Source organism: Phyllobates terribilis, unplaced genomic scaffold (genome assembly GCF_046119375.1).
Source record: "Phyllobates terribilis strain yellow unplaced genomic scaffold, ASM4611937v1 Scaffold_5__5_contigs__length_657084704, whole genome shotgun sequence".
Taxonomy (NCBI): Eukaryota; Metazoa; Chordata; class Amphibia; order Anura; family Dendrobatidae; genus Phyllobates; species Phyllobates terribilis.
The window spans coordinates 84135922-84162305 of NW_027362765.1; the positions used below are offsets into that span (position 1 = coordinate 84135922).

The window sequence follows — 26384 nt, forward strand, 5'->3', positions numbered from 1 at the left end:
CCTGTACTAGTGAAGGTGCAGAAGCTACAGGGTTAGAGCTTTTTTCATCACATTTCCTGCTAGTTGAAATTTTTGTTGTGTAAATTGGACAATCTCTTTAAATAGTCCATAATAAATGTAATCAAGGGGTGACTATTAGGCCAGGTTCACCGTCCATACATGGACCATAATGCCTAGACTGACCACAGGTCTTCTGACCCAAACTTGTAGACTCATGAGACCAGTGGTCAGTCCAGGCATTGCAGTCTGTAAAATATCACCTGAACGAAGTCCAAGACTCAATATACTAAATTATTTTTTTAATGTTGGACACTTCTATCAGTTTTCTTATTGCATTAAGAAATTAGGGTAATACTGAGATCTTGGTATTGGGAATTATGGTTAAAAGGTCTGTGCCTGAAAGGGAGTCTTCATTGAACCCTCTAAGTAAAATCTGTTTTCCTACAGCTGCCACTAGAAGGGGGGGGGGGGGGGGGGCATAGATTTTGCTTCACAGTTGGCAGCATTCGCAGAATCCAAAGCTATTGCTGATGGCTGGGGGGTCAGACTGCTGCAATCCTAAGAATGGAGCTCTGTAGTGTGAAGCACGCTCCATACCCCTCTACATCAATTATCTATGGGACTGCTGGAAATAGAGTGCTCTACTCTGCTTTCTCACATAGTCCTGTTGAGAATGAGTAGAGTGGAGGTTGAGCATGCGCACCTACATTTCATTCAACAACGCACTCGGTTCTTGGGGATCACTGAGGTTCCCAACAGTTGAACCCCCAGCGATCAGCAAGTCATCCTCTATCCCACATACGTCAAACTCCGGCCCGTGGGTCAAATCTGGCCGCAGGGTGGTTCTATTTGGCCCTCGACATCAGAGCCACCACCCCTGTGTGGGGCCCATTATCCTGTATGGAGGACTATGTGGGGCCCATTATTCTGTATGGAGGACTGTGAGGGGCCCATTATCCTGTAAGGAGGACTGTGAGGGGCCCATTATCCTGTATACTGGTTGGCCCACAACTTCATCCAAGTTTTTTTTTTTTTGGCCCTCCGTGTTTGAGTTTGACATCCCTGCTCTATCCTATGGTAGGGGGAATAGCTTTGCAAATACACCAATAACAGGAAATAAATGTATGAATCAGTTAAGGCCTGACCCCCCCCCCCCACCGATAATGAGAACAGGGTCCTGTGTCCTCTTCCCCCTTGGGATGTAGTGTGCATGTGTTACCACCACATCCAGTAACTCACACAGGAAACAAGCCTGTAGTTCTCAGGATTAGTGGGGGCTCCTACAGTCAGACCCTCACCAATAATGAATAAGTAATACACAAGTTCAGGGAATAAAAAAACTAAACAGTAAGCTCTTTCTAGTGTTTGCATTGTATCATAAAATCTGAGCTCTGACCCCTACAAACATATTGAGAAATGAACCAGCACATGATTAAAAAAACAAAAAACAACAACTGTATTGTAAAGCCCTCACCTATTATGTAATTACTTACAACACAGATTATATTTCTATTGAATGTTGGGAGCTAAAGAAATGCAGCACTTTTACTGACAAAATAAATACAACGTAAAAATTGTGTGCGTTATCTTGTGTATATACATGGAGGTGGCGAGTAGTCCTGAGGAGGAGAGAAAGGAAGTTTGTGGTGGACTATGGTAATGACTTGGTACTTTAGAAAATCACGACCAATGATGTAGGAAAGGCAGAACTTTTTTTTGTTCGTTTAATCCATTCTAGAAAATTGACAAAACGCAACACAGACAGACCCCATAATAATCAACGGTGCCTCTAAGCTTAGGTTTGCAACGGATGCATTTTGAACACGCCTTCCACTTGTCTGTTCCTAAAGGACAAGTGTGAACATCCCAGCTATAGGTGCAGGATAGAGGATAGAGGATAGAGTATATAATATATATATATATATATATATATATATATACACACACACTATTACTATTGTTGAGCGAGTATGTTCTGTTCAGAGTATGCTCTGGCCGAGCTCCGAGTAGTTACAGCTGCTCGGTGATATGGTTAAATCTCTCCCGTGTGCATGATTTGCAACTGTTTGACAGCTTTATTACATGGGAGGAATGTCTATTTCTTTGACAGCTTTAATACATGTGAGGAATGTGTAAGAAATAGACATTCCTCCCATGTAATAAAGCTGTCAAACAGTCGCAAATCATGCACACGGGAGCAATTCAAACATATCACCGAGCAGCTATAAATACTCGGAGAAAGGGTTAACAGAACATACTCACTCAACACTAATTATTACAAAAAGGGCAGATCCCTCATTAAGGGTTTAAAATTGCTGTAAACCAAATACTGTTTAGAAAATGACCACTAGATGGCGAGGTACATCCAGAAATTACAGCTGTGCTGCTTGAATGAAATGCCATTACCTCTGAAATTCTGATCCATCAATGGTTAAGATTTTCCTTTGGCAGATTTACTTAGAACTCAGCAGATATCCAAGATAAGTCAGAATACATTATCTCACAGGTCAAGTCTGATCCTGTCATTAGTATTGTCAGATCAGGTATGAAAGGTAAAACACCATAAATGTACAATTTACTCTGCAATTGGCTACTTACTAGAGTTATATAGCTGCTATAATACTGCCCCCCCCCCCCATGTACAAGAATATAGCTGCTATAATACTGCCCCCCCCATGTACAAGAATATAGCTGCTATAATACTGCCCCCCCCCATGTACAAGAATATAGCTGCTATAATACTGCCCCCCCCCCCCATGTACAAGAATATAGCTGCTATAATACTGCCCCCCCCCCCCATGTACAAGAATATAGCTGCTATAATACTGCCCCCCCCCCCCATGTACAAGAATATAGCTGCTATAATACTGCCCCCCCCCCCATGTACAAGAATATAGCTGCTATAATACTGCCCCCCCCCCCATGTACAAGAATATAGCTGCTATAATACTGCCCCCCCCCCCATGTACAAGAATATAGCTGCTATAATACTGCCCCCCCCCCCCATGTACAAGAATATAGCTGCTATAATACTGCCCCCCCCCCCCATGTACAAGAATATAGCTGCTATAATACTGCCCCCCCCCCCCATGTACAAGAATATAGCTGCTATAATACTGCCCCCCCCCCCCCATGTACAAGAATATAGCTGCTATAATACTGCCCCCCCATGTACAAGAATATAGCTGCTATAATACTGCCCCCCCCATGTACAAGAATATAGCTGCTATAATACTGCCCCCCCCATGTACAAGAATATAGCTGCTATAATACTGCCCCCCCCATGTACAAGAATATAGCTGCTATAATACTGCCCCCCCCATGTACAAGAATATAGCTGCTATAATACTGCCCCCCCATGTACAAGAATATAGCTGCTATAATACTGCCCCCCCATGTACAAGAATATAGCTGCTATAATACTGCCCCCCCATGTACAAGAATATAGCTGCTATAATACTGCCCCCCCATGTACAAGAATATAGCTGCTATAATACTGCCCCCCCATGTACAAGAATATAGCTGCTATAATACTGCCCCCCCATGTACAAGAATATAGCTGCTATAATACTGCCCCCCCATGTACAAGAATATAGCTGCTATAATACTGCCCCCCCATGTACAAGAATATAGCTGCTATAATACTGCCCCCCCATGTACAAGAATATAGCTGCTATAATACTGCCCCCCCATGTACAAGAATATAGCTGCTATAATACTGCCCCCCCATGTACAAGAATATAGCTGCTATAATACTGCCCCCCCATGTACAAGAATATAGCTGCTATAATACTGCCCCCCCATGTACAAGAATATAGCTGCTATAATACTGCCCCCCCATGTACAAGAATATAGCTGCTATAATACTGCCCCCCCATGTACAAGAATATAGCTGCTATAATACTGCCCCCCCATGTACAAGAATATAGCTGCTATAATACTGCCCCCCCATGTACAAGAATATAGCTGCTATAATACTGCCCCCCCATGTACAAGAATATAGCTGCTATAATACTGCCCCCCCATGTACAAGAATATAGCTGCTATAATACTGCCCCCCCATGTACAAGAATATAGCTGCTATAATACTGCCCCCCCATGTACAAGAATATAGCTGCTATAATACTGCCCCCCCATGTACAAGAATATAGCTGCTATAATACTGCCCCCCCATGTACAAGAATATAGCTGCTATAATACTGCCCCCCCATGTACAAGAATATAGCTGCTATAATACTGCCCCCCCATGTACAAGAATATAGCTGCTATAATACTGCCCCCCCATGTACAAGAATATAGCTGCTATAATACTGCCCCCCATGTACAAGAATATAGCTGCTATAATACTGCCCCCCATGTACAAGAATATAACTACTATAATACTGCCCCCCATGTACAAGAATATAACTACTATAATACTGCCCCCCATGTACAAGAATATAACTACTATAATACTGCCCCTATGTACAAGAATATAACTACTATAATACTGCCCCTATGTACAAGAATATAACTACTATAATACTGTCCCTATGTAAAAGAATAACTACTATAATACTGCCCCTATGAATAAGAATATAACTACTATAAGACTGCTCCTATGTACAAGAATATAACTACTATAATACTGCTCCCTATGTACAAGAATATAACTACTATAATACTGCTCCTATGTACAAGAATATAACTACTATAATACTGCTCCCTACGTACAAGAATATAACTACTATAATACTGCTCCCTATGTACAAGAATATAACTACTATAATACTGCTCCTATGTACAAGAATATAACTACTATAATACTGCTCCTATGTACAAGAATATAACTACTATAATACTGCCCCCTATGTAGAAGAATATAACTACTAGAATACTGCCCCTATGTATAATAATATAACTACTATAATACTGCTCCTATATACAAGAATATAACTACTATAATACTGCCCCTATGTACAAGAATATAACTACTATAATACTGCCTTTATATACAAGAATATAACTACTATAAGACTGCTCCCTATGTACAAGAATATAACTACTATAATACTGCTCCTACTTACAAGAATATAACTACTATAATACTGCTCCTATGTACAAGAATATAACTACTATAATACTGCTCCTATGTACAAGAATATAACTACTATAATACTGCCCCTATGTACAAGAATATAACTACTATAAGACTGCTCCCTATGTACAAGAATATAACTACTATAATACTGCTCCTACTTACAAGAATATAACTACTATAATACTGCCCCTGTGTACAAGAATATAACTAGTATAATACGGTTCGTAGATGCACATTACAGGACATGGGTAACGTGATGTGATGTGAGGACGGTAATGACAATGACGCGGAGGTCACCGTATCCCCACCCGCAGACAATAGTCCTCTCATGATCACAATGGGAGGTTTCAGAGATCTTGAGAACACGGGATTCTCACATCGCCGGCATCTGCCAGACATGAATAGCCGAGAGCCACGTCCCACACACACTGGACCATTGTCCGGTGACAACGAGGATCTGCACAATACAAGCAGACATGGTAAACGGAGCAGCAGAGAAGCGGGGGACGGTCAGTGCGGCATCACTTTATACATAGATACAGCTGTAACAAACCCTCAGCTGTGAGAGATATTGGAATTATAAATATATATAAAAAAGAAAGTTTCCATTCACTGACAGCAAGCAGAGGTATTCAAACATTTTCAATATATATCTGTCTGTGTACTGCAGACTCATTACCTCAGGTATTTCCTCACAGAAGAAAAAAGAAATGGCGGACGACACAAGAAGCAGGGAAGGCTTCAGTCATAAACATACACCATGGCGGCCAGAACATTATTTCTATGACAGCAACCTGGGCTTCTTACCGTGCTGCTCCCTAGGCCGCGACCTGCCCACACAGGCTGCAGAGAATCACCACCAGGTGCTAGGCGTCAGGTGGCTAAAACAGCCTACACGTCTCATCACTAATGTGGAGTGCAGGTGTACATAGTATTAACCAATCAGATCACAGCTTCTTTGCACATTGATGGTAGCAACCAATCAGTTCACAGCTTTCATGTTTGTGCATTGGCCATAACAACCAATCAGCTCACATCTCTCATGGTATGTGCAGAAATGGCAACCAATCTGCTGGCATGTTCAATAAATTGGCAATAGCAACTAATCAGGTTGCTGCTTTCATTATTATTTGCATTTGCTCTAGCAACCAATGAACTCACATCTTTCATGTTCTGTGTGTAAGCCAATCAGATTGCAGCTTAAATGTAATAAGCACTGGCCAGAGCAACATCAGCTAGAATGCTCAGCACATTGATCATAGCAACCAATCAGCTTGCAGCTTTCATGTCCTAGACACTGGCTAAAGAAATGAGAGCTGGAATGTGATTGGTTGCTATGGGCAACTGTTTCACTTTTTCTTTTTAGCACGGTTAATGACTTTCTAATAAACAAACTTGTTGTTTTATTGCCCTCACATGTGGGGGCCTGAGTCTTGTGGACATAATATAGTGTAATAGTCTCTAACTAGTTACCCTCTAGGTGGCGCAAAACTGCAACTCCCAGGGCATGCTGGGAGTTGTAGTTCTGCACCATGTGAAGAGCTACTTCTCTAATTAAAGGGATTTTATGAAAACCTTGCCGCTTACCATGCCTTTAGTTGTAGTTTGTCAAGCACCTTCCTAATCATGTGTGAAAATAGATCTATATGTTGCATTCACAATATGCAAGAGCTTTGCTTGATGTCAATGAATGAAAACGTATTGTTTTTTCACAATCATGGCCAACTACGCTCATGTTAAGCTGAGGGTACGTTCCTTTGTTGCAGTGTCACATGCGGCCAAACCATTCCCTCAGTTAGTGGGTGGGATGTCAAATAGAGGTCAGAAAAGTTGGGCTTGTTCAGCTTAGGAAAAAGACATCTCAGCGATCATATATGTATGGTCAATACAAAGGACTGGCGCATGACTTACTCCTTCCAAGGGACCGGGGGGCATTCACTACTTGTGGAAGAAAGGCGATTCCGGCAGCTAAATAGGAAAGGGTTCTTTACAGTCAGACTGTGGAATGCCTGACCGCAGGAGGTAGTAATGGCCGACACTAAAAGGGCTGGATGATTTCCTCAGTACACATAACATTGTGGGTTATAGATAATTTAGTGACAGAGAATGTGTATGCGCTGGAGAAAGGTTAAACTTCATGGACCCAAGTCTTTTTCAACCTATGTAACTGTGTAATTACCTCCACGATATTGCCCCTCGGTGTCCAAACAGCAATGAATTCCTATTATGGGAGCGGCAACAGACAGCCGCTTATTTTAGAAGAAACATTTGAATCCCAAACGGCCCTTGCCAGTCTCCATTGACATGACTGCCCTTGGCGATGTCCTCTTATGGACATGTTGGTCTGGCCTACTTGGGCAGTGTAGAATAGCTGGAGGCAAAAATAAATAAATAAAAAAATTTGCACTTCTTGTCAGATCAACATGGACTACAGTTACTTAAAGGGAATGTGTCACCCCCTGGGGGATATCAGACCTCTACTATGGCCATACAGGGTATAGAAAAGTAAATCTATACATACCTGTATGGCCCATAGTAGAGGTCTGATTGCAGAGAAATGTATTTTTATCACCTGTTTTCCACAGGCTTGGCGTCCCCCGGACGCCAAGAAATCCCCGCCTGTCTGTTTATTATTCCCCGAAATCCCCACCTATATGCTTAGTTAACATATTTCCCCCCTCCCCTGCCCTGTGACGTGCACTGTGCTCCCTGACTTCCGGGCATGGCGTAAAGCGCCGCTCACATAGAGCGCACTTTGCTTCATCCCGGCCCTGTCTCTCTGTGCACTGCGCTGCAGATTTCTATTGCGCAGGCACCGGGAAGTCACTGTCACTTCGCGGCACCTGCGCAATAGAAACCTGCGGTGCAGTGCACAGAGAGACAGGGCCGGGATGAAGCAAAGTGCGCTCTATGTGAGCGGCGCTTTACGCCATGCCCGGAAGTCAGGGAGCACAGTGCACGTCACAGGGCCCTGTGACGTGCAGCAGAGGGGGGGGTATATGGTAACTAAGCATATAGGTGGGGATTTCGGGGAATAATAAACAGTCAGGCGGGGATTTCTTGGCGTCCGGGGGACGCCAAGCCTGTGGAAAACAGGTGATAAAAATACATGTCTCTGCAATCAGACCTCTACTATGGGCCATACAGATATGTATAGATTTAGTTTTCTATAACCAGTATGCCCCTAGAAGAGGTCTGATTTCTCCCAGGGGTGACAGATTCCCTTTAAAGGGGTTTTCCACTACTTTAGAAATGATGACCTATGCTTAGGATAGGTCATCAATGTCTGATTGGTTGGGGTCCAACACCCGGCACCCCCGCCGATCAGCTGTCATCAGTGGCGGCAGCTGGAAAAACTCACTTGTGGAGCTGCTCCATCTTCTGATAATGGCCGCCGTACTACACATCCACCCCCTATAGATTTGAATAGGAGGCGGATGTGTAGTATCAAGTCTCAGCCACTATCAGAAGACGGCCAGCTGCGCAAGTGAGTTTCTCCGGCCAGTGGCTGCTGCCACTGATGACAGCTGATCAGCGGGGGTGCCAGGTGTCAGACCCTGACCGATCAGACATTGATCACCTATCCTAAGGATAGGTCATCAATGCTAAAGTAGTGGACAACCTCTTTAACCTTACATTATACTTACAGAGCACCTCGCTGTGGCACGTATAGTCGATGCTGCATCTCAAGATGCAATGAGGTCCGAGCTAGGAAGCTACCGAAACGGATGGTTACCTACCTTCCACACATGGCTGTGGACATCACGTCTACAGATTTAATGTGTTATGTATCACGCTTCTGTCCCATCCATTAGAGTAGCACTGATGTAAGATACCTGCTGCTTTCCAGTGTCCCAGCAGATATCTGTACATGTGATACCACTGCTCACTTCCGCATTAGGAACTCGGACTATCCCTTTAACATTAGAAAAACATAGCTACTTCTTTCCAAAAAAAACAACAACAATAAAACAGGGCTTCATGAGTCTGGTCTTGCAGATCCTTTTCATTGAAGTGAATGGAGCAGAGTTGCAGTACCAGACACAACCTGTGGACATGTGTGGCACTGTTTTGGGGAGATGTGTTTTTTTTTTTAATCCTACAATATTTCTTTTTAGGCCACGGCCCCACTATCAGTATTCGGTCAGTATTTTTTCTCAGGAGTAGAAGACAAAACCAGGTGAGGAACAATCAGAGAAAAGGTATAATAGAAACAAGTCACCAATTCTGCATTTATCACCCACTCCTGGTTTTGGCTCCCACTCCTGAGAAAAAATACTGACCGAATACGGATAGTGGGGCCGTGGCCTAAATCAAACTATTCATAGATGAAAAAATGGAAGTGAATTCTCTTGGAGAAAAAGGAAGGTGAACAGCCCTGAGAGTAGTAATAGATAAAAAGTTCAAGATTCAAATGAACCAAGGTAAAAATCTAAATTCTCACCTGGTGGGGTTGTGCAATAAAGGGTTGCGTTTAGGAGTGAGAAAGGACACTTCGTCTGTCTGGGTGGAGTCCTCCTGGTCATCTCCTCCCAAAAGAGATCCAGCTAAAAACAATAGTGGAATGGTGAAATAGACCGGGTGATGTAGCACGCTTGATGTGAAAACCACCATGTTAAAACAAAAGTGTCTTTATCAAAACTAAAACACGTTCCAGCTGCATCTTGCCTTGAGCACCTGATGAAGGCAGAATGCAGTCGAAACGCGTTGTATTGTTGAAAGGCGCTTTTGTTTTTATACTTTTCACCTTTCAGATTGCTCTCCGCATTGGGAGCGCTACATCATCTGGTCTATTTCAGCCTTTCCACCATAGATGAAGTAAGGAAGAGGAAGTGCGGTATTGGTGGTGAAGGCGCGAGTTCCAGCAGGACTGTATTACATGTGGAAGCATTTATTGTGCTGCCATATAGTGCCACTGTACATCATCATATTCATACATAATTATACCTATCAGATGTAGATCGGGGTCCTGTGTGTGCATCGTATCTTAGCATAATGGATCCATTACTGGGAGTTGAGTCGCAATATACCCTTTCTTATCGGATACCGTTCCTCTTGGAATCTATTGGCGCTTTCATTATTCACCATGGAGGTAGAAGTGGAAAACCAAAACAACCCATAGAAGGTCCACGTAGACATGTGCCTAGGCCTTTACACTTGTGGCAGTGGTATTGTGGCACTTTACAGTGTACAGTGATGCCTGTCTTTGGTGTCATTACTGTGAACATATCACCCTGATGGGCGTCTGCGGCCTTGTACCAGTATCCATTAACTGCAGAAACTTTCCAGGCTCCATCTTGGCATTGAGAGCCCATCTCCCCTCCTGTTAATAACCAGACACTTTTTTTTTTTTCTTTTTGTTCACTTGTTTTTATTCCCTTCTAAAATTGCCACCGTTTCCGACAGTCACAAACAGATTTTGGGATATTACTTGCCGCGCCTGTGACGCACCCTCGCCCGCCGTCCTTGGAACATGCCGTATAGAATCTTCAATAAATATAGAACTACGTCGCCCGAGTTATGTACAAATATCTCAGGCCAAAAAAATATTATGTTTACAAATCTATATACAATAAAAACAAACAAAGAAAAATGTAAACAGTCACAACGTCAACGATAAGAACAGCGGGGGCGGGGCAGGAGTCGGGAGAGAGCAGCGAGGGAGGGGCTAGGCTAAAATTAAGTGTGCTTTAAAATAATGTGCGGGAAGGAGGGGGGGGCGATCTGAGAGAGAAAAGCAGTGGTCTTATGAGAAAAGTACCCGTGTATCAAACTGATCGATGCCCATGAGGGAAGGGGGCCGGGCCTAAAAGTGCTCTTTACCTACCGTCTATGGAGTCTGTAAATGAAGGGGGACACTGGATGACCATTATACTTCCCATTGTACCAAAAAACTTGCAACTTTTTGACCCTTACAGGCCACCATATAAAAGTGGAAAAATATGTCTGCTTTCAAAAACAGCGCCACATCTGTCCGTCAGTTGATCTGCAACTCCAGACACAACCAGCAGTCAGGCGTTTCTACTCATGTTTTCATAGTCCGGTACAACCCTTTAAAAGGGGTTCTTGTTTTTGGTCCCTGGTTAACAGTAAAATGCATAGTTGGTCTTAAAGGGATTCTATCAATGGTTTCGACACTTCAGCGGTAGTTTTTAATCCTCACAAGTGTCTGGGGGGGTGGTCCTGTCTTATGGAGTCTCGGCAGATCATTTAACGTTTAACAGCCCCCTTTAATTGACAGAGCAACCCTGACTTCAGAACAGAGGAGAGAACCCTGGGACTATAGAGAGTCCAGAGCACTTCACAATAAGGTACCCCCCTGGACACTTGTGAAGCAGATTAGAACTTGGAATAGTCAGTCATAAAACAAGGAGAACTATCAGCCTAGGTATGTTTAAGTGCTCTACCACGCACCTATCTATGTTTTAAGTGCTCTACCACGCACCTATTTATGTTTTAAGTGCTCTACCAAGCACCTATCTAGTTTGGAGAGGTCAAACTTGCTGACAGACTCCCTTTAAGCTGCATCCTATGCATCGGAGGCCATGACGAAGTGTCTCTTAATCGCCCTACGTGGGTACAGACGGAGCTATAATGGACGTCTCCACGTAGTTTACGTATATATGTAGGAGAAAGGCCAAAATTGATCAGAGCATCAACCGATCAGATCAGATTATCAACACCCTGCGCAATACGGGGCCGTGAGAACTACATCAAAAATCCACACAATGCTATGGGACCAAAGTAAGGGATGAATCTACTGAAATCTGGGGAGAAATGGGGACTTCAGTCTCTGCTCACTTCTGCATTGGGAGGCAATCAGATCTGTGATCAGTTGATCACCTCCCTATTCAGAAGTGAGAGGAGCACTGTTAATGTGGAAACAGCCATATTAAGGGCTTTAAATAGTATCTCCACTATAAGCATCATGGTAGAGACAAGAACATATAATGATGAGCTTTTTTTAAATCATGTCTTATACTCCATTCACACCCAGAGCTGTGACTGGCTGACTGCCTCTTGGAACTGGCATGCAACGACATGGCATCGTAGATGATGGCACAGTACCTGGTGTAAAGACTACATATCTCCCACAGCAGCACAATGTAAACAATAAGCAGAATTTTGAATGCTGCTCTGGATGCGACTGGAGTATAAAGCACAATGTAATTTATGATCCAAAGTCATTCTATATTCCATCTGCTGAAGAAGTTTGGAGAGGGGTGATGGCAGAATATGGTACATCATCCAGGTGATGGCACATATCGGTACTGGTGATCTGACCTGCACTTTTTGCTTGGGAAGTAAATGGGAACAACGCAGTGTAACATCTATGTACATGTCAGGGCAGGTGTAGCGCTATTAGGCATCCACAGGAATAGAGGCACAGAACAGGGAAGGGGACGGGGAGGTACACAGTATTTTTTTCCCCCCACAGCCCTGTAGGTGACCCCATAAACGTTACACTGTCAATACTGTTTAAAAAGGTGGAGAGAAGGGGGGGCGAGAAAAACAAAAAAGTAGACATTCTGATTGACACAAGCCGAGCTGCAACCCTGTAATACAGATCTGAGGTGGGAGAGAAGAGGGTGAGGAGGGAATCGAAGGCTCGGGATCGGAGATCCCACAGCCCGGTGCATCCTTCGCAGGTGTGGGACGCCAACAACGGTCCGCCGTTTCCACCTGCCGCGTCGTAGAGCCTCGGAGGGCAAAGTGTGAGGAGAGTACATAGTTATTTTTAAGCCATGAGTGGTTGTGCCGAGCCTCCAGCATGATAACACAGCCATTTCACAGCAGTACAGCAAACCGGGACACGAGGAAGGAAGAAGTCGCGGAAGCCGTCCCCCAGGGGTTACAAAGCATCCAAAATGGCGGCAGCGGAGAGAGTATATTGCTCAGCCTCAATTCCAGCTCAAGTAAATATAGTTGAACCCCTTTTCCTGTTCCCCCGGTGGGAGCGGCATCTCCTCCCTCCAAAAGGCAGTGAACAGGTTAAAGTGAAGCGAAGTTTGTCCTTTTTTTCAGAAACCGTGAAGAGTGAAGGTCCAGAGTCTGTTCTCGGGGGGTTCCTGTGCTCATACACTGAGAGGGAGCATCCCGGGAGGAGACGCGGGCCGTGATCCTAGGAGTCCCGGGGGGTCATAACCGTTCATTGCCCTGCAGATAGAAATGAAGGAATATTAATAGACTGAAAGGAAATGACAGAGGAACTAACAAACCAGGCTCTGCGTGGGGAAGCAAATCAATTCTGTCTCCGTCCCTGAAAAAAAAAAGGGGGGACACATTTCATTTTTGTGGATCTACTCTATTGAAAGGACTGAATGAGACATAATTTACCCTTTATAACTGCTGCTGAATCTCCACCAATATAGCCTGACAGCTCCTCACTGTTCCTCGTCCCTGCTGCTGGAGCTCCACCAACATAGCATGACAGCTCCTCACTGTCCCTCCTCCCTTCTGCTGGACCTCCACAAACATAGCCTGACAACTCCTCACTGTCCCTCCTGCTGGATCTCCACCAACATAGCCTGACAACTCTTCACTGTCCCTCCTGCTGGATCTCCACCAACATAGCCTGACAACTCTTCACTGTCCCTCCTGCTGGATCTCCACCAACATAGCCTGACAACTCCTCACTGTCCCTCCTGCTGGATCTCCACCAACATAGCCTGACAGCTCCTCGCTGTCCCTCTTCCCTGCTGCTGGAACTCCACCGACTGTACCTGACTAATGGCTCCGCTGTGTCCCTCCTACCCCTGCTGCTACATCTCCTGACCTAGCCTGAGCAAAAGCTTTTGTGTCCCTGCTCCTGCATATTCGTCATCCTAGCCTGACCAACTGTTTCTCAGTGTCCCTCCTCCTCGTTGCTAAATCTCTGCGCCAGCCTACTCTGACAATTTCTCAATGTTCCTTTTCCTTGCTGCGGAATCTCTGCCACCTAGACTGATTGACAGCTCTCCTCTGTGTCACTCCTCCCTGCTGCTGAACCTCTGCCTATCTAGCCTGTCTGATAGCTCCATAGAGTCAATCCTCTCTGATGCTGCAGAATTTTTGCCATCCTAGCCTGACTGACAATTTCTCACTGTGCTCCACAGTGCCCCTCCTTTTCTGCTGCATCTCCACCCATTAACCCTTACCCACAGCTCCTCAGTGTCCCACCTTCCAGCTGCTGCATCTCCACCCTCAAACCCTTTCCAATAGCTTTTTGATACCCCTCCTCTCTGCTGCTGAATCTCTGCCCACCAATCATTACCTACTGCACATCAGTTCCCTTCCTCCCTGCTGCATCTCCAGCCACTAACCCTTACTCACAGCTTCTCAGTGCCCCTCCTCCCTGCTGTATCTCCACCCACTAATCCTTACCCACAGCTCATTGTCCCTCCTCCCTGCCTCATCTCCACCCACTAAGCCTTACGCACAGCTCCGCAATGACCCTCCTCCCTGCTGCTGCATCTCCACCCACTAACTCTTACCCATAGCTCCTCAATGTCCCTCCTCCCTGATGCGGCATCTCCACTCACTAACTCTTACCCACAGCTCCTCAATGTCCCTCCTCCCTGCTGCATCATCTCCATCCACTAACCCTTACCCACAGCTCCTCAGCATCCCTCCTCCCTGCTGCATCTCCACCCACTAACCCTTACCCACAGATCCTCAATGACCCTCCTCCCTGCTGCTGTATCTCCACCCACTAACCCTTACCCATAGCTCCTCAATGTCCCTCCTCCCTGATGCGGCATCTCCACCCACTAAGCCTTACGCACAGCTCCTCAATGACCCTCCTCCCTGCTGCGGCATCTCCACTCACTAACCCTTACCCACAGCTCCTCAATGTCCCTCCTCCCTGTTGCATCATCTCCACCCACTAACCCTTACCCACAGCTCCTCAGAATCCCTCCTCCCTGCTGCATCTCCACCCACTAACCCTTACCCACAGATCCTCAGTGTCCATCCTCACAGGTGCTGCATCTCCACCCACTAACCCTTACCCACAGCTCCTCAGTGTCCCAACTTCCTGTTGAACCTGGTTCCATACATTAGGTTGGAAATAATGTAGAGATTGACAAGATCATAGATCAGGGGTACTACATTCCTCTCCTAAAACATCTAAAGCTAAATTAGTGGCTGTACTGGCTTCCTCCCGTAATCCAGTGTGAGGTGCCATAATGGGGTACCAGGTCCATTCTGTGAAAGGATAAATCTAGGGTTAAATTCAAATCGATCCTGGAAACAAACACAACAGATTTGCTTCCCCCCAAATGTTACCAACCTCAACATACGATGATGCAACCTGCACAAAACATGGCACCCAATATAACCAAACAGAGCGCTGCAACCGGGCATCCTGCACCTTCATCATAACAGAGCACGTATATACTTATTAGTGGAGGTAAAGGTAGGACACAGGTGCACAATATAAATGACACAGGTGAAGGGAACGTGTGTCCTGTTCTGAATGCAAAACGGGGACTGGGGAAGCTTATTATCTGTTAGAATGAGGTGTGCAGAAATCTAGAATTAATCTGGACCAGACCCTTGATCATCACCCTTGGATATTGCGATAATAAAAATTGCAGTATATATTAAAAATGTCACAGTCAGCAATATATAGAATTAGTAGAGGGGTGCTGTTGCATTGTTACCTATGGAAATCACTAATTGCAGTCAGTGCTAAAAGTAGTACTGCAATTGATTGAAAGGATTTGAATGAATTTTCCTTTTTTGTTTGCCCCGTGACGTGCCGCAGCCGGTGAAACAAGTCCATTTTCTAATTACGCACACGCATGCAAACACACACGCACAGACTGAGCCTTTAAGGCTTTTTTTTTTTCCTGCGGCAGCAAGGTGTTGACCCAAGACTATTATGTAATCTTAAAGGAGATCAACTAAGTGAGAGAGTCCGGCCACGGTCAGTCACGTTGGAGGCACGAATCTCGATTCTCAGGCATGGTGTCACACTGACAATCCTATTACTGCTGACGAGATCAGGACGGGCGCTGCCATGTTGGGATTTCTAGGCGAAGAAAGTGAAGACAGCAGCTAGGTATAGGATAGGAAATTACAATATGGGATGCCCGTATGCAGTGCAGCATCACATGCCGTGTCAGACTAGCAGCCCAAGCCTTGCAGGATAATGACCTTCTCAGAGGATCAGCAGTAAGCTGGATGACCTCCGGCGGCTCACATGTACCAGATGCAACTCTGGCTGGATTGCGATTAACCAGTCTGTGGCCAAATTAAAGGGGTTGAGGGATAAACAGCGCCCCTATTGTCCACAGGCCATGTTTTTTTTTTTAAATCAGATATTTTTTTATTAAAAAACTTTTTATAACAATATACATAAACAACAGTGAGGCATCACTAAACTAGCAGTGCCTCTCAAGACCCACCCGACAGGCCATGTTTAGCATTGCATCTTAGCCCATGGAGAAAAGCGGAGTTTTCCTATCTACTTTTGAGCAGCCCCAATCCATACCCATGTAATGATCGCACAGACGTACCCTTTCCTAAAACGCTATGTACGCTCCGCTTATCATTCTTGGCTGGTCCAGGGATCGAGTCGCCTGCATTCTGTAACAATCCACTATGTGAACAGAGTCATGTCAGTGATGGACAGCGTGCCCTGTGCCCCCAATGCCAGTCACCGGGGGTTATGCTGTTATTCCGCAGGGGTCAGTTATCATGCGTTCAGTCACTGGATTATGAAAAGAAAGCATGCACTGTTACTACAGGCCGGGGATCAGTACAGACCTGCGTGACGAGGCCTGGGGGGCTACTGGCAAAACCACAAGGGACGCTCCGTACACACAGGAGGGGAGGCCGACGCTAAAACAAGACAGGACAAAGCTGGGCGCCGGAAAACACCTTTAATATAAAATCTGATGATCAAAAAAAAAAAAATCGGGTCCTCCTGGCAGATAGCAACCACTAGGGAGCGCACTAACCAGGCTGCATGGTTTGCAACTTGAGGCTGTGTGCCCACTATGCGTTTTTCAAGCGTTTTTGCTGCGGAATTTCCGCAGCGAAAACGCTTAAAAACACTTGGTAATACGTGCCCCATGGTCCCCAATGATAATTATCATTGTGGAAAAATACGCAGCATGTCCATTAATTTTGCGGACACGCAGCGTAATCGCCGCCATTGACTTGCATTGGACCGCGTGACATCCGCATCACTGCATCTGCACATGCGGATATCACACGGTTCAATGTGTGGATGGTACCCGGGTCTGGAGAAGAGGAGACTCTCATCCAGACCTGGGTACCATGGTACCTGTAAAAAAAAAAAAAAGAATTTAAAATAAAAAATAAAGATTATACTTACCTTCCGATGTCCTCCCAGTGTTTTCTCCGCTCCGTCTGGTCTGCTGTATGGGTCACGGTGTTGTGAAGGACCTGCCATGACGTCATTGAGTCATGTGACCTGACACATGACTCAATGACGTCACCGCAGGTCCTTCACAACACCGCGAGCCGCCCAAGACACCGGACGGAGTGGAGAAAACACCGGGAGGACATCAGAAGGTAAGTATAATCTTTATTTTTTACCATTCTTATTCTTTTTAACTAACTTGGTCACACTATATATGCCGGTTGCATGGATTTATATAGTGTGAACAAGTTGTCAAGCACTTTCCAAGTGATACTAAAATCGCTTGGAAAAGAGCTTGATAACCTGCATGCAGAAATGCATGTGAAGAACGCTTGACAAACGCTTCTACCTGGCGGGAAAAACGCATGTAAAATCCATATGCGTTTTTCCTGCCAGGTAGAAGTGGAAAAAATATGCAGCATTTCCGCATCGTGGGCACATAGTCTCACAGTGTCGTTGATTCTATCTAAAAAGGGGGATGCTGTCAAATAAAGCCATAACGGGCATATAATAAAGGTTTTTTAGAGAACCCCTTTAATTGGCCAAACCATGCTTACCTACTATTGTAAATACTATATGCCACTTACCACATCCTCAGATAACAGATTTTACCATATCTTATACCCCATCCACTTGCAGAGCAGCGCTCCAATTCCTGTAACCCCTCAAACTTCGGGGTCTTAATTCTGCTGTTTCACATATGACGTGGCCGATATAGAGTTAACACTTGCCGCTCTACAGAAGCGGATCGACGGCGTTTGTGCTGATGACAGCTGGAAGAACTGTGAATGCAGCTCTGGATGTGACTGGAGACTTTACACATCTCAAGACCAGTAAAGTTGTTCTTGGGGGGGTTGTCCAGTGCAGCCGACATTTGCATCAGTAAGTTAGCCGGGACGCGTGCATGATTGGGAGGATGTTCTGCACATATCCTAATAGTGAGCGGCGCCGGACGACCGCATCATATGAAGCATTTGTAAAGTTAGTTTTACGTATCAGAAAGCACTTGATCATTCTCCCCGTCACCCAATCATGATTGTTCTTGGCGTCAGGAACCCCAGTAGCCCCCCCGACGTCCCCAGAGTGTCACTGACTATTAGAGAGCCACCCCATGCAGTTAGTCTGGACACTTCGGAAAGAGTGGTTATTAATACAGTGCACCACCAGAGGTCACACCAGCATGCAGCCTTATCACTATGTGCAATTACCCATAAACAACGTGGGGAATATGACCTTTTCCTGCCTAGTAAGGGGGGAAAAGAAAAAACAGATTACTCCGGTCATCCGGAGGCACTTCAAACACTGCACCAAACCTCCTGCGAGCACTTACCTGAGGGCCGGGGCGGAGGTCTGCAAAAGGAAAGCGCATCGCCCAAGAGAACTGGGCATGGACCAGCAGGAATAAACCTTTCCTGGTTGCCCAGTAAAGCGAACAAGCCGGTATCAAAGGCACACTCGAAAAATGATATGGGTCTTATAGTAATCCCATGTATCAACGCTGAGAGATCAAGCTTTGAATTCACATCGAAATTAGCCTGGAAGTGCACTGACATGCCCCAAAAGCACTTACTGGCTAATTTGCATGTAGCTTTAAAGCTTGATTTCTTAGTGCTTCAGTAGTAAAATCATCCTGACAGATTCCAGTAAAAGTGGCTGTCCACTACGTCCACTACCTGGACAACCCCCTTTTTAAATTAAGTAGCCCCCCTGGTAAAATACACCTTATATTCACCTCCTACACTAGCTTTGTGGGCTGCGGGTAGCTCGGGGTTAGAGGGGCATAGTTAAGCCACGTGAGCCCTGCAGCCAATCAGTGGCCACTATTGGGCTACTTTGCTCTTACTACTTCCGATTCACCCAAAAGGCGTTAACCTCTGATAAAGGGAAGACGTGAGAGCGCAGCTGCTGATTGGCCGCAGGGCTCACGTGGCTTAATGTCATGGAAGACCCGGAGCAGACATCACTGGAGCAGTGCAAGTGCAGGTCGCGAGTAGAAGGCATTTTTATTTTACAAGGGGGACAACATTTAAAAAAGGGGTCATCTATGTAGTGTGCAACCCCTTTAAGGTGCTTACACTTTAAAGGGAAACTTCTTATCTAAGTGTGCATGCCCAATCCTTCCCTTCCCCAACATTATAAGTCATACATATCGGCCGATGACCTCTAAACAGTTTGACATTAATTTAATGTGTACGGGGGCCAATTTCTGGCTCGGTAACCCCCTTCTATTTGCAAAAACAGCAGGAATGTAAATAATGGGTGCCAAGTGATTAAGCCCTTTACTTACCCTTTGACCACCCCACCCCTTTCAGTACTAAGAACAAGATGCCATATTTTCTGGTAATATATAGACGTGGTGGCGTTATGGGAGTCCATGCAAGTTATTTATAAGCAGCTGATGAATGTATTCATCATGAATAGTTACAATGGGAAGTGGCCATTTTGCTTTAGTTCCCTTTTAAAAAGGAAGTGAAATCATAGCGAATCCTGAATGATTCCTCGCAGGAACAGCCATCTGTCCTCCAGGCAAATATGCACAATATGGAATCATACGGTCCACGGTGTGTAGACTCACCCTTTATCGAAGTACGTCGTGTGCACTGGATGGGAGAACTTGGTCCCGCTGTTTAGTATGCTGCTACTGCTGCTGCTATTGCTGTTCAGGCTGCCGGGGACATAGGACTTCCGTGAAGCTTGGTCCTTGGCAAAGTTCCTGCATGCTGCCAGCTTGGACTCTAAGGCCTGACGAAAAGGAAAACAGTGGAGATTAAATAGTCATACGCCTACAACCTGGGAGACACGCTTATAGTATATGTCCGACAAATGAGACCTCCATGAGCAGTCATGGGAGAGGTCAAAAAAGCTGCATGAAGACTTGCAAGCCCTGCCGCTTGTACATCGATAGTCAGCATGAGAACTGTCCAAAATGCAGAATACTTACACCCACTTTTCTTAACAGGTCCCCTACAATGTTCAGGGCAGAGATCCTGGCGGACGGAGTTAGAGGCGTAGTACCAAAACCGTTTGGTATACCTGACGAAAAAAAAAAAAAAAAAAGCATTATGGATGAATGACACATTACCAACTACTACATTTGCACAGGATTTAAAGGGGCAGTCTCAGCGCAGATACTGATAACCAGGACAGGCCAATCGCTATGGTCTGACCAGCAGGCGGGCTACAAGAATTGGCAGGCATCGGTGGTAGGAAAGCATTATGCCACCCTTTAACCTGTCCGCGCGGCTTGATGATCTCTGGAGGTCGTATGGTCTGCTGTTCGTGAGGCCTCTGAAGAAAGCAGGAGATGACGAGGAGCAATGGTCGCCTACGGCAGCAGTCAGTTCATTACAGTTATGACTGATCAGAGATCTGACCACTCTTAAGCCCCCCCATACACTTTAGACAGATATAATTTGGCTGACAGGTATTCCTTCATACACAGCCGAGCGCTCCTGTGTTCTCTATGAGAAAGCCGCTACCAGACATCTCTGCCAGCGGCTTTATCAGCCGCCCAAAATCACAAATGCCAGATCCTAATCTCCCCTGATATGATCTGTCGGGGAAGAGTCGGCCCCCATAGATATTAGACTGTCGGTCAACTCTGTCAATATAGGAGTGTTTGGACGACATTAGTCTAAAGTGTATGGGGGCCATCACTGACGGTAAATCCTGCTGATGCCATTCATGTCTGGTGAGACAACACTTTCAATGACATTACAAAGGCTTCATCCGCTATGTCAAATGATTATCATAGGATCCATCATGGGAGAATCACTTTTCCGTATAATTATAGGATTTGGTGACTCCCAAGACTCCTAGATCCAAAAGTCAAGGCTGATTGCCAAGACCACTTATGTGAGGGGATCAGAAGATCACTAACACAAGTGATCTTTGCATTTGGATGCTGAAGTATCTGGAGATGATATATTCTAGGCGTACTTGCTCCTACAACTTGAGGGGGTCTGACATAATCCTGAATAATGGCACTAAGATGCCCTTGTCAGAATTGAGCAGCGGCCATTCATTCTGTATGGGAGAGCTGGACAGTACAGCGCTCGGATATTGCCAACATTCTAGAGAATGAGGGAATAAACCTTCTGGCGTGATGTGAGCACATCTGTCCAGATACAAGATATACAGATGTGTAAAGCAGAGGGTCCGTTACCGCCTGGACTTCCCTGCATTCTCATGTGCACGACCAGAATGAAGCCCTACCTTTCGGAGAGGTAAAACTGTTGTCTGAGATTTTGCCCACAGGGGTGGCAGGTAAGGAGAGCGAGGCTTGCACGGCGGAGTCTGTCTTCTCGCAGTCTAGAGTCGGGGAGCTGGGGGCGGATTTCCTCGTTCCATCAGTCTGTCTTTCCCGGACTGCCAGTTCCTGCCGTAAATCTAACAAATAAAAGAGAAAAAGAAGGTGAATATCCGCAGATCTCACTCACTCACTAATTAGAGGAAACATTGGGAAGAACTGATGATTAAAGAGCCATCTGCTAAATGTTCCTACAGACTCAAAATAATCCCCTTCTATGAGATGCTGCCAGGATGTGAGCAGCCCGCTGCTGCCGAGCCACAGCCAGACCAGCCATGACACCGACCTTGTATCCAGGGCATATACAAAAGGCTGTTGGCTACTGCAAGAAAGTCTTCCCTGTCTGATTTTTTCAATCAAATGACCTTGTGTTTCATAGGGAAATACTAAACCCTTAACTGGTGACGTATTTTTACATCACAGGTCGGGTGTGGGTGTATGGAGCAGGCACAGGACCTGAGCTCGCACCGTACATGGCGAGTGGCGGCTGTGTTATACAGCTGACACCTACCTCGAACAGTTGCCACTGGAGCCAGCTGCTATTGCTGCCGTTTAACTATTTAGATGCCACTGTCAATCTCCAACAAAGACCTCTGAAACAGTGCGGGCGTCCATTCTGGCACCCAAGGCCCAGCCCTAATGGGCACAATGATGGGGCGCCGAAGGGTTAATTTTGCACACAGGGACCTGCTGCTATCTATGAAGCCCAGCGTGGAGTATTTTTCTGGCCATGTTAGAAGTCTGTGGGAAAATATATATGTAAAAAGTAGTAAAAAAAAAAAAAACCCTTAAAAAGTTTCATCTGATGTTTGTCTGAATGTTTAGGAAAATCATAAAGTGACCCACCCTTTTGCTAATGAGGTGATAAACAGAGACACACGTCTTATTAATGAGGGAAATGGTAGCCCCCCAGCTATCAAGCATTTACAAGAGGAGTAACATAGGGTCTGAAAATAAATGTCAGTGCACAGACGCTCCCACAGGGGTGATACAAGTATTTAGAGGTGCAATGATCATCATGTCTTTGCGGAGGGGGCACAAACTTATGTGACTACAGATAGAAGCAGTCACACGAGTGTCTTTATAGCCACGGATCGGTGTGTTCCCTGGATATAATGCTTCCCTTTGTCTGACTATATTTAGTAAGGGAGCTTAATTTGGCAGCTTATTAATGTCATTGGGTGTGTACAGGAAGATGAGCACATAAAGATCATTGTGTCCGCGCCGAGAAAGAAAGCCGTACCTCGCGCCTCGTCCTTTAATCTCTGCACGGACACCAACAATGACTCCTTCTCGTCCAGCTCGCTCTCTAAGAACGCGTTCCTCTCGATGGCCTGATTCAACCGCTGCTCGAAGTCTTCCAGCGACACGATTGTGGCCCTGCGGACGGGGTGGGAGGGAGAAAGAGGTCATCATCAGCGGAGAGGTTTACTACAAGACAAAGGTTTCTTATGTCGCCCCTTTTCCTACAGTATTTCGCCTTCAGACCACGTCTGGGCCTCTGTCCTGGCCCTCACTCCACTGGGGGCTTACGTCTGTGACCCTGAAAAACAAGTCTCAATGTGTCAACTACACATTGAAGTCTATGGTTTGAACATCTGAATCTATTTTACTGTAGTTCAAACAGAAAACCCATGAAGGACTCAGAAACAGGGGCCCAAATGTGGTCTTAAAGGGATTGTCCCCTTTTGGGAACTTTTTTTTTTATTTAAATATAAGGGGCTAAATATCATTTTTGCAATTAGTTTTTATTAAAAAAATTTGCACTGTTTGGCTTTTACAGACTTTTTAGTTCAAGTCCCATGCATCTTTTATGTTGTCATTAATCAGATACGAGGCACCCAGAAAAAGACAGATTTTAAAAAAAACACCTCTCCCTTGAGACAGTCAGAATGAGCTCATTGACGGAGTCTCAGCTCATTTTCAAGCCTGCAATACAGTGCAGCACAGAGGCTACAGAAACATTTTCAAAATTCAAGATTCAAAATTTTTTAATGAAACCCAGATGCAAAAAAAAAATCATTTTTAGCCCCAAATGCTTGCATTTAAGAAAAGGTGCCTGGAGGCGGAAAAACCTTTTAACCTGGCCCTACATGGAGCCGCATCTTACAGTGTTACTGGACTAGGTACGCAGCAAAAATCAGTACAGAGCTCACATGGTCACGTCTGGCTGAGAGCTACTTTGCTGTAACTGATATGTTCACCCTCTTGGGTGGTCCTGTAAGAGCTGTCCCCCTAAAAAGCCAGGGGGGTGGCAGTTAATGTCTTAATGCTGACGCATAGTCACACACCTGCGCTTTGTTCTCTGTCCTCAGACGTCTCTTTACAAGTCATTCACTTGAATCATTGCACGGACTATTACCTCCGCTCCCTCCACACAATTTGGGCTGCACCCTGCAGCTGGAGTGGAGATCTAAGACTGCACCTTACATCCGACAGGCCCGATATTCACGCACTTTCCACTCACCGTTTGGCCCTCTCCAGGTCGTCGTTGGCCTGCTCCAGCTCCCTCACGTACTTGTGAAGCTGGTCCTTTATGCTCCGGGCTCGGCTCAGCTCGTCCTCCAGGAGGGACACCTGCTTGTAGCTTTGTGCGTACTGATGCTCCAATTTCTCCTGCGAGGTGCGAAAACATAACAATTTTTAGTCTCCAACTGTTACACTACTACAACTCCCAGCAGGGACTGACAACCTGCGGTAGTAAACCACCGCTTTACACCTAGATGAAGTAGGGTCGATACGTGCGTCGGGGTCTGAGGTGGAGGCCGATGCGGTAACATATTCTACTGTTATTTTTGGTGTATGTCTGATTGCAATGAATTTCTCTCTTTACTATTAATTTTATTTTTGTGCATTACATTGCACTTTGTATTGCCTTCTTATTTTTATTATTTTATCTCTCATCGGACTCCCCTTGCTTTCATTGTTTCTTGCTTTCACTATTAACTTTTAAATTGTACTTTCATTGTGTAGTTGTGAATCTCAATGAAATATCTATCTATACACACACACACACGCAATTGTCTGATTTCTGATTAAATTGGAGTAACTCTTGATTGACATTCTGGGCCCCTCGTGGCAGACCCGTACCTTTAATGACTCCACCTCATATTTAAGTCTTTGGTTATCTGCTAGCAAATCCCGATTCCTCTGCTCCGCCTGCACCAGCTGAGTCTCCAGCTCAGCCTCTAACTCTCGGCTCCCTTCTTGAAACTCCACCAACTCGTCACGTGCTTCCTGGTAACTAGAGGTTAAAAAGAAAAAAAAAATGGGTTGTCTAGGATAAGAAAAAAAAACCATGGCTGCTTTCTTCTAAATACAGACACTGTCTATGGGTTGGGGCTGGTATTACAGCTCCGCTCCATTGAAGTGAATGAGGTTGAGCTGCAATACCATATACAACCTGTGGACAAGAGGGGGGCGCTGTTTCTGGGGGGAAAAAAATATATATACTACAGCCAATTTTTTAAGTGAATTTGGTTGTATGCACAGAACTTTTGAGGTTGTCCCAACTTCTTTAGATGCATTATGCCCCTTACCTGCCATTTTATTTTATGGTGGGAACTCTGGACAAAGTGCACGCATGCTTCCCTGGCCTCATTATTAGCATGCTCAAATGGACGGAAAGTGATAAGCAGCTGTTGGTTACCCAGCGTGCCACTTTTAAGAATCAAACCTCCAGATAAGAGATGTTGGGGTACAGCTGGACTGTCCCCATATATAGGGGCGGAAAACCATTAGGACTTTTCCTCAGTCACAGTGCAGCAGATACGTGGCTGCCCTCAGAGGGTCACGATTGACATTGTCGGATAGTTCTTATTAAAAAAAAAGCCCTTTTTGCAATTTATTGCTTGTTAAAATTTGGCGACGTTCTTGAGTTAACACTTTTCTTTGTTGCTTAGGAGACCGACCACCGCTGCTGTCTAGCTTCTAAGAACTGAAGCAGTCAAGGGCTAATAGGCAACAGCGCACTCCAGCCACCGTGGCCAGCTTCAAAACAGTGCGTACAAGCTCAATAGAAAAGAGCTTGTAAGCACTGTGTATATGCTACTGTCTGGCAGCGGTGGTTGATCTCCAAGGCAACCAGCTGCAAACAAACAGGCAGTAAATTGCAAAATGGCTCGAATTTACAATATCCATCTGTGAAGATGGGAATAACCCTTTCAATGCCCAGCGTACTGACAGGGTCTGGCAACACGTACCTCTGTTTGTAGGTCTTGGACAGTTCCCTCCAGTAGACGATTTCTTCCTTCGGGCTCATAAACTCCGGGACTTCTTCATTGTCCATGTTTAGGGAGATCTAGGAAGAAAGAAAAAGGATTAGATGGGTATGGACATTGGCATAACGAGGGCACAATCCCCATGAAAAAGTGCAAGCAGGCGGCTTCGTCTTGTAGAAAATCAAGGGGGGACGACACTTAGCAGGAAGCCTTTAAGCTGGCACGGAGCACATGAATAAGAGTCAAAGCCAATTATGAATGCCTCCTGCCCGCAAGCTTACACATAAGACACGCTATGGAGAGAAGATCATGTGGTGCCATCGTCCCTGCGCTCGGAGTCAAGGGCAACGTAGAAAACAAGTCGTAAACCCATCAAGGGTGTAAATATACGGATTATGTAAG

At 45.4% G+C, this 26384-nt stretch overlaps 2 protein-coding genes across 10 annotated transcripts in view; both read right to left on the reverse strand.

Annotated features, from left to right (window-relative positions):
* LOC141272131 (nuclear factor 7, brain-like) overlaps nt 1-5998 on the reverse strand; it is a 43455-nt gene extending 37457 nt beyond the window's left edge. Inside the window, exon 1 of the mRNA XM_073682480.1 lies at nt 5888-5998. The gene's annotated coding sequence lies outside the window, so the exon portion shown is untranslated. The remainder of the gene's footprint in view (nt 1-5887) is intronic.
* Nucleotides 5999-10448: 4450 nt separating this feature from the next.
* The window catches only part of NDEL1 (nudE neurodevelopment protein 1 like 1), a 51964-nt gene continuing 36028 nt past the window's right edge, over nt 10449-26384 (reverse strand). For 6 of the 9 annotated variants that reach the window (XM_073682485.1, XM_073682484.1, XM_073682483.1 and 3 more), the window contains exons 2-10: nt 25965-26062; nt 24853-25006; nt 24230-24378; nt 23006-23142; nt 21669-21842; nt 20395-20486; nt 20029-20195; nt 18662-18696; nt 16582-16664 (exon numbers count right to left, since the gene is read on the reverse strand). In XM_073682485.1, the coding sequence (XP_073538586.1) occupies nt 16588-16664; nt 18662-18696; nt 20029-20195; nt 20395-20486; nt 21669-21842; nt 23006-23142; nt 24230-24378; nt 24853-25006; nt 25965-26050 (1071 nt within the window). In that variant the 5' untranslated portion in view covers nt 26051-26062 and the 3' untranslated portion in view covers nt 16582-16587. Of the gene's footprint in view, nt 13238-16581; nt 16776-18661; nt 18697-20028; nt 20196-20394; nt 20487-21668; nt 21843-23005; nt 23143-24229; nt 24379-24852; nt 25007-25964; nt 26063-26384 lie in introns of those variants that run through there. The other 3 variants (XM_073682490.1, XM_073682489.1, XM_073682488.1) reach the window with 3 other exon arrangements.